Raw genomic sequence first — 8,892 nt, 5'->3', positions numbered from 1 at the left:
TCGGAAGGAAATCACTTGCACAGTTTGACGAATTGCTTGCAATACCCTTCAGCAATTCTCAATCGCATCGCTGTGCCCCTTCCTCGCAGCCCTCCTCCTCTCTGCTCCCTGGGTTCGTTTTATTTTATTTTTTTTTTTTTACCCTTTCGCTTGGACTTCAGGTAATCTGAAATGGCACTGACCCTTCTCATCCTTCCGATTACCTTTCTGAAGCATGAACGTGGTATAAAATCACACATCAGAAAATTCACTATAATTATTTTGCAATGCCATCAGCACAGATCCATCAAGGAGGAAACCCAGTAGTGGAATGCTCCTCGCAGCCACATGAGCGGCCAGTCCCGTCCCGCCTGAGTGACAGCTTTGGTAATTAAGTGATTGTAGAGACCTCCCCAACTGTTCTAACAACCTTGTCAGGGCCTGTCTGCGGACAGAACAAGCTGAAATCAATGTGCTTTCTGCTCCCTGAGCATTTCTGATCATGTCCTCAGCCTGCAACGGGGAAAACATTTGACAAAAAAACCCCAAAACAAAACAGTAGCAGTAAACGTTGAGATTAATTTTTTTGGAACACGAAGTTAACTTTCTTCGATCTTTTTCCTCTCCCCCCCCACCTTTTTTTTTTTTCTTTTAGGAAGGGAAAGGCAGAAGGCAGCGGAGAGCCGCCGCCCGAGGACGAACGGGCTGTGGCCGCGCTCGCTCCGCGCTGCTCCGCGCCGTTTTGCTCCCGCTTGGAAACGTTCTGTAGCGTCTCTCACAACGGCCCCAGTTACTCCGAGGTACAATATATTTTCGCCTGGATTAGACGGCGAGTCTGTTGGCACAGTGTAAATGTCAAGCAGCAGCTTTTAATAAAGGGATGTTCAGACTGTTAAATTTCACAGTACAACGGGCTCGGCCCCTCCCGGCCCCCTTCAGCCCCCCCTCCCTCCGAGCTGCGGTGCTGCCAGTGAACCAACACGACTGCGCACCAAAATTCGAGTAGGAAGTAACCCATCCCGGGGCCGAAATGCTGCGCCATGCCATCCCCGCGCTCTTTGGCGGAGGGACCCCCAGAGCTCCGCACCCCGCTCCTCGGGGCCCCCCTCGATGGGACACGGGCTTCCCGTGGAGGGCCACGGTGGAAGTTGCTGGACGTCGCTGGCCAGAGCCTGGGGCCGGTCCGTGGTGCTTCGGCCGGAACCGCCCCCCAGGCAAGGACCGGCGTCGAACCGGCACATGATACCCCGTCCCTGCCGCTCGCTGCCCCGGCATCCATCGGGCCATTGATTAGCGCTCTAAGTGCCGCTCTAATTAGCTGCCTGCTAATTAACGAGTGGGGGCCCTGTCCGACTCCTCTGAGTGGCACCTTCGCTCATCGCTTTGATTCAGCTGTTGCTGATTTATTGGAGGGGGAGCGCCGTGGCTTTGCCCGCAGTCAGGCGGGTGGGATAGATGGGGAAGGAGGGTCACCCAGCCAGGGGCTTAGGGGACACGGGGAGGCAGCTGTCATGATCCACCTCCGGCCTCAACAAATACAGCGGGCGTCCCGCTGGTCACCTCGCCCGCAGAGGGGGCCAGCAGGGGGTGGAAGGCCTTTTGCACTCCGGGAATCCGAACCGGCCGACGGTGAGCACGGAGGAGAAGGCGGCGGCTGCGGGAGCTCCGGGCTCAGCGGAGTCCGGCCGGGAGCAGAGCGGCTGCCCTGGCCGGGGCGGGACTCGCCGCCGCCTACCCCTAAATATTTCTGCACAATGGAGTAGAGGATTAAAAAATAAGAGGGAGGAAATGAAAGGTGTTCACTCTTCAGGAACACGACTTTAAGCCCTAAATCCCGATTCCGGGACGGGGAAGTGTATTGTGAGTTAAAGGATTATGTTAGTGTAACATATTACCCCGGATCCCACATTCCCCCAGGGGTAATTAGGACATAGTTTGGTAAATTGCAAACCAAGACAGCAAGATAAACAGGGGCGCCGCGGGCTGCTTCCCTGCTGCAGAAAACCTGCTTGTGCACTTGCAGATATTTAAATATTTTTCCTTTTCTCCTGTTCTTTCAGTTTACTCCTCAGTTTCACCTCTTCTTCTGTCTCCTTTTTATTCTCCTTGTTCCTTCAAATGCCCCGGTCTGTAGGAGCGTGCTGATAAGGGGTCACCCCGCCGTGCTGCCAGCCCTGCTCGCACCGGGGCTTGCCTCCGGCCCCGTCCGCGCCGGGCGCCCGTCGGGGACAACGGGGGCGGCCGCCACCGCCGCCCAGCGGACACGGGCGGCCCTACAGCTCTTTGGGGCCCTCCGCCTCTGCTCCCTCACCGCCCTCCGGGCTCAGCACCGGCCCCTAAAGCCCAGCGGCAAGGCGTACAACTGGCTGCCCCCGGCTGCCCGTGGGGCGGCGGACGGCGAGCGCGCCCACTGGGATGGAGTGGGAGATGTTTGGTAGCAACGGGCTGCCCGTGGGCCGGCTTTGCTAACGTTGGAAAGGCTTTTCCGAAGTGCGGCAGTGAGGCCGGGACCTGCTCCCGCCGCGGTACCCAGGCAGGACCGGTGATCTTGGGGTGAATCCCAGGGAAGCACCTGGATTTTTACCAGCGAGGACACAAACTCCTCGCCCCACTCCTCATGAGAGAAGGCAGGCCCCAAGCCGTCGGAAGCAGAGCAGAGGGCTGCGACACTCTACACATCGGCATCTCTCGTGTCGGGGCGCAGATTCTCATCTCTCACCGCTGTCCCGAACCTGCGACGTCTCACGTCGAATCCAAACATCCGCAACGAGTTACCGGCTGAACATGGTCTCTCGTGCTCTTTATGCTTCCCGTGCGCTCCCCGCACTCTTCCGTACCTCTGAGCAGAACTCTTTAGCGGGGAAACAAAACACCGTGGGAAGCGTGGTGGAGGCGCACCCGCGTTGCCGCCACACCCGCACAGCAGCACTGTGCAGGGTTGGACTGGGAACTCTCAGTTAGGAGGCAGGCAGGTCGATGAGCGGGTTTAGACGGCACCTTCCTGTCCTTCATCCCCGCTCCTTGCTCCAGGCTGACGGTGGACACCCCTCACCGGGACAGCCGTCGCATGCGGAGCGAGGATGCCAGCGGCCCCACACGCTAGGCAGTACCTAGTGCCGTCGCTGAAAACCAGCCCCCTCCTAAATCCCTCTTGCAGTCATCCTGCCCCAATCCTTTCCTGCACCCCCACTGTTGTGCCCCGTTTCCCCGTGGCCCCGGTCTGCCGTCCGTGGAGACGTTTTCTGGGCTGGTCGGGTCTAGGGGCTACTGCACGTCGGGAGGGGGAATGTCGGGCTGCGCTTCATAGGACCCTGGAAATTGTAATTACTACTAAAATAAAACTCGGAGAACTCTAAATCATTCATTATCACCTTTATAATTACTCTTCTAATTAGCTTGACACGCCGCTTCATCAGGATTAATACGTCGTCTTGTCACTAGCACTTCCCATTATTCTGACATTCAGCCGGGGAACCGTCCCGCGAACACCGGATGATACTCTCCGGGGGATCGGATCCGGCGACCGGGGAATCGAGGCCCGACGGGGCGGCGGCGGCGGGGACGGGCCCGGGTGGGAGCGGGGCGCGCTCCCCCCTCCCGCGCCCGTCGCCGCCGCCGATTGGCTGCGGCCCGCGCTGCGTCAGCCCCCTCTCGGCCCTCCGCCAATGGGGGCGGGCGGCGGCGGCGGCAAAAGCCCGGGTTTAGAATAAACGGCGGGGGGGCCGCGGCGGCTGTGACGTCACGGGGGGAGTCGCCGCCGCCGAGAGGAGCTCGGTGGGCACGGGCGGGCGCGCCGCAGTGGCCGGTGACCGCCCCGCTCCGCGCCCGCAACTTCCCGCAACAAAGTTGGTTAGTGGCGAACCGGCCCGGCGGCGATGCGGGGCTCGGCGGGGGCCCCGAGTTAGTGTCGACCGCGCCGCCGGTGCGCGGGTCGGGGTAACCCGGTTCCGCCCCCACATCCCTTCTCCTCCACCCCCGGTGAGAGACCCCCGCGGCCGCCCACGGGGATGCGGACGCGGCGCTGAGCTTTTCGCCATGGAGGGGCCGAGCGGGTCCAGCTTCGGGATAGATACGATCCTGTCGGGTGGCAGCACCGGCAGCCCCGGAGTCATGAACGGAGATTTTCGCCCCCACGGCGACGGCCGGCCGGCGGATTTTAGGAGCCAGGCCACGCCGTCCCCTTGCTCGGAAATCGACACGGTGGGGACGGCGCCCTCATCGCCTATCTCGGTGAGCATGGAGCACCCCGAGCCGCACCTGGGGGTGGCGGAAAGCCTCCCGCCGCCGCCGCACCACCTCCACCTCGGCCCACACCCGCCGCCGCCGCCGAGTTTGCAGCCGTCGCCCCCGCAGCCACCGCCGCCACAGCTGGGCTCGGCCAGCTCCGGCCCCAGGACTTCCACCTCTTCTTTTTTAATTAAGGACATTTTGGGCGACAGCAAACCGCTAGCGGCGTGTGCACCTTATAGTACCAGCGTCCCCTCTCCCCACCACACTCCCAAGCAGGAGGGCAGCGCGGCCCCGGAGAGCTTCAGGCCCAAACTCGAGCAGGAGGACGGTAAAGCCAAGCTCGACAAGCGCGACGACACGCAGGGGGACATCAAATGCCACGGTGAGTACGGCCCGGCCCGGCTCCGCACCGGCTCGGCCGCTGGTACAACCGGGGCCGCGGTCCTTGGCCGCATTGGTGAAACGAAAATGGGCGAGAAAATCTGCGGTAGGAACGCTCGTTCTGCCGGGGCCGCTCAGTGATCCTTGCTACCGTGGGGATAAGGTCGGTAGGAAATAAAATTAAATAAAATAGCTTTTCTTTTTTTAGATATCTGTTGGCATTTTCCTTTTTAAAAAAATTTTATTTTTAAAATCTATTAGTATTTTTTTTTAAATTTTACTTCCCTGTTTTTAAGGAAATAGCCCGAGCAGTGGAATCGCATGGGAAATCAGACTGTATTTATTTTTAATGCAAATGCACATAAATGATTCTCCGGCTTTCTAAGAACCGGCAGCTCAGCTGCAGTTAGTGCATTCAGCCTTTTAATTTTTGCTCATTCGCTTTAAAATTAAGACAAAAAAATTCTACTTCCCTAGCAGTTAATACCAAATAAGCGGGAAAAAAAAAAAAAAAAACCAACCCACTAAACTTTTAATTAAAAAAAAAAAATAAAAATAATACCAACAACAACAACTCGGCCCGCGCTCGGCGTAGGGAGATGTGAGGGCTTTGTGCGTTTGGCAAAACCCTCGCGTTTTCCCTGCGCAGGGAAAGAAGGTTTATTTCTCTATCTTCAATTTTTTTTTTTTTTTTTCAATTAGGGATTTCGTGCTGATGGGGAAGCCCCCGCCGTGCGGGGTTCGGAAGTGAAAATAGCTATGTGTGCGTGGGAAGGGGAAAAGGAGGACAAGAGTGAGGAAAGGCAAGCAGGGAGAGGAGATATTTTCCCTGCGGTACCGGTGGAGCTGTCCTCCCCGCAGGCAGCCCGGTGTAGCCGAGAGGCAACAGGACAAATTTTCCTAATTTTGCTCAATTGAGCTATTTTCGCTGGGCTCAGAGCGGCGCGGTGCCCGCGAGTGCAGCTCATTTTGCTCTTTTAGCATTAGCATACGAGTGCCCAAACCAGATGTACAGTCTGGTCTGGCCATTTTTGTGTGCACCAACCTCCCCAGTGGGTCAATTAGGGAGATTATTGTTCTTCCTGCGGGGAAGATCAAGGAGCGCCACAAACTGGGGCCCGAGTGGAGCCGGATTGACAGATCGATTTCCCGGCGTTTCGGGCCGGGGGGAGAGGGCGAGAAAATAACGAAAGCCCTGTAGTTGGGAAACGGAGAGTGGGAATCCCGCTGTTCCCCGGACGGGCTCGCCGCCACCACCCCCCGCCATAATTGTCCGTTCCCCCCGTGCCCCGGAGAAGTCCCCGGGGAGGCGGCGGCGGGGCCCGGTAACCGGGGCGGGGAGGGGCCGAGCCGGTGTCCCGCCGGTCCTCACCGCTCTTGGGCTCACTCACAGGGACAAAGGAAGAGGGCGATCGGGAGATCAGCAGCAGCCGGGACAGCCCGCCAGTGCGGGCCAAGAAGCCTCGGAAGGCACGAACAGCCTTCTCCGACCATCAGCTCAACCAGCTGGAGCGCAGCTTCGAGCGGCAGAAGTACCTGAGTGTGCAGGACCGCATGGACTTGGCCGCCGCCCTCAACCTCACCGACACGCAGGTCAAAACCTGGTACCAGAACCGGAGGTAAGGCGGGTCCCGTCAGGGCGGCGGCCCAGGGTCTCCGCGGAGAGCCGGGCCGGGCTTGCGCCTCTGGGTTTCTGCCCGCGGGAGTCCGGGGTGGTGCGGGGAGATCCCGACTGCTAGCCCGCGCCCTCCCCGACGGTGGGCTGGGGGGTCCGGTCCCTGTCAACGCTGCCGTAATTTTCTGTCTCATTACATACGGTTGCAGCCACCCTAATTCTGTCGCAAACCATTAGTGTCAGCGCGTTGCGATCTAACCGTGTACCGCGGTTATTAATTTGGCCGGAGTCGCCGTATGCATGTGTCGGGGGGTGTGGAGCTCGGAGGGGAAACCGGGCAGAGCCGGAAAGATCGCACCGTGTGCGGGCCCGCGGGGACAGTGCGCTCCGTCGGGGCCGCGGTGGGGACGGGCTGGCCGCCCGCGGAGCCCCCCGAAAGCGGGGTGGGGGGTGGGTGGGTGTCCCATCGCGGCGCCCGCCCTGCAGCCTCTTGCTCCCCCCGGCAGGACGAAGTGGAAGCGACAGACGGCGGTGGGCCTGGAGCTGCTGGCCGAGGCCGGGAACTACTCAGCGCTGCAGCGGATGTTCCCCTCGCCCTATTTCTATCACCCCAGCCTGCTGGGCAGCATGGACAGCACGACGGCGGCTGCGGCGGCCGCAGCCATGTACAGCAGCATGTACCGGACTCCCCCCGCGCCGCACCCCCAGCTCCAGCGGCCGCTGGTGCCGCGGGTGCTGATCCACGGGCTGGGGCCCGGCGGGCAGCCGGCCCTCAACCCCCTGGCCAACCCTATGCCCGGCACCCCGCACCCCCGGTGAAACGGCACCGCGGTCCCCGCAACGAGCCCTTCCCCTCCCCGTCCCCAAACAAGCCCCAGCACCGCAGAGGAGGAAGCGAGGGGAAGCCGAGGGGCAGGAGCTTCTGCAGTCAGTCACCGGCCACCGAGGGAGCCGATCAGTCAGAGCAGGGACTCTTGAACCGTGAACCCAGAGCCAAGCCCGTAAGTGAAACGACCACACGCGGGGGAAGGCGGGCAGAGCCGCGGGGCGACCCGCCGACCTCGGCTACTGCGAGGCAGGACTTGGAGCTCGGAGAGAGAGTTACGAGGGGGTGGAGGAGGAGGAGAGGGACAGGGAGCCCGAGCCCGCCGGAAAGACTAAAGGCTGCGGAGGACAGAGGGAATGAGAGCGCCTCGACCCCCGACCGGCGGAGAAGACCGGGGGAACGGAGAACTTTGCACTGATTTTTCTCATTACCCTTTTTTTTTTTTTTTTTTCTTATTGAAAAGTGGCATGCTCCCTAATGCGAACAGAATTGTACAGACCGAGTGCTGAGTGCTATATCATATTTATTATATGTCGTCCAAGAAAAGGAGAAAAAAATTCACTTCTATACGTTAGTTTAAAACGAACGAACGTGATTCTTCCCTATCCCTTTTCATGTCTTTTTCGATTCAGTAAAATAAATGCTTAGATGACAAAATATAGATTTTTTTTTGTCACTGAAAAATCACAGGGGAAAAAAAGAGAAAAAAATAAACTTTATCTTTTTTTATCAAACGCGAAAATTCAAGGTAGCTAATTTCCCCGTGACGAGAACTCAAGAAGTTCGGAGTAGAAAAGGCAGATGCCACTTTTTTATTTTTACTATTATATTCAATATATTTTGAATTCTAGGCTCATTGTTTCTTAACAGGCTCTGTTTTTCCCTATCTGTATTTTAAAGGAAAATCAAATCCCTCGCAGGTGTCGAGCCCCTTGCTGTTATTTTAAGCACCTGGGCAGGGCGGTAGCGGGTGGTGGCTCTGGCCCCTTGGGGGCGGGTGTGATGGAGCCGTGGCGAGCTTGGGGCCGTGGCCCCGGCCCGGCAGCTGTCTCCGCACGGAGCCGGGACAGGCAGTGAGCGCCGGCGGTCGGGGTGAGTAACGAGGGGAAACAGCCAGGGAGGGCGGAGGGGTCCCGGCGGACACGGAACTCCCGAGCCCCGCTGGCCTTTGAACTTTATTGCTGTGTGTGCCCGTTCTCCCCCCGCTCGCCCCTTCCCTTGGCAGCTTCCCTGCCGAGCGCCTCCCTTCCCCGTGCCGGCGTGGGCCGCCCGGCCGTCCCGCGGGGACAGAGGGGGCGCGGGTCAGGACTGGGGGCTCTGACCCTCCTCTGGACTCCGGGGACGGCTCTGTCCCCAGCCTTTGGAGGTGAACACCGCCCTGCGAAATTAGAAAGTTATACAGCAATTACCTATAAAACATTCATAAAGTCCCATATTATCTTCTCCTCTGAGGGTTTGGCGCTTTTTTTTCTCTCTATTTTTGCTCGTGGGTTCCCTTTCTTTTAAGATAGATGGGGAAAAAAAAAAAAAAAGAAAAAGAGAAGCCTCCGGGCACGTTTATTTGGGCTTTGCTAATTAGCGAGCGGCTTGCTGATTTCTGTGCTAATAAATTCGCGTTAAAACCATATTGACCTTTGCCTTGATCTAACAAAAGGGGAGCCGGTCGGGAACGCCCACTTCGGTTTTTGCCCGTGTTGCGGCGGCTGCTGAGTATTCCCCCGCGCCTTTGCCCCCAAATACCCCCCACCGGAACGAAGCGGAAGCAGGTCAGTGAGTGACCAGAGCAGTCCGTCCGCCCCGCATCACCACCGAGGTTTTCCCGGGAAACCCATCCTATGCGGGTTGGGGAAGGAAGTAGGAA

The 8,892-nt window shown here is 58.8% G+C and overlaps 1 protein-coding gene across 1 annotated transcript; it reads left to right on the top strand.

Moving 5' to 3' along the window:
- The first annotated feature begins 3,768 nt into the window (after window positions 1–3,768).
- Window positions 3,769–8,656, top strand: BARHL2 (BarH like homeobox 2). Its single transcript, XM_033068144.1, has 3 exons — window positions 3,769–4,591; window positions 5,984–6,209; window positions 6,712–8,656. Exons 1-3 carry the CDS (start codon window positions 4,015–4,017, stop codon window positions 7,022–7,024), a joined length of 1,116 nt encoding a protein of 371 aa, XP_032924035.1. The 5' UTR covers window positions 3,769–4,014; the 3' UTR covers window positions 7,025–8,656.
- Window positions 8,657–8,892: the final 236 nt, after the last annotated feature.

The sequence above is a fragment of the Catharus ustulatus genome, chromosome 9 (assembly GCF_009819885.2).
Source record: "Catharus ustulatus isolate bCatUst1 chromosome 9, bCatUst1.pri.v2, whole genome shotgun sequence".
Taxonomy (NCBI): Eukaryota; Metazoa; Chordata; class Aves; order Passeriformes; family Turdidae; genus Catharus; species Catharus ustulatus.
This window is presented reverse-complemented; position numbering and strand designations above follow the sequence as displayed.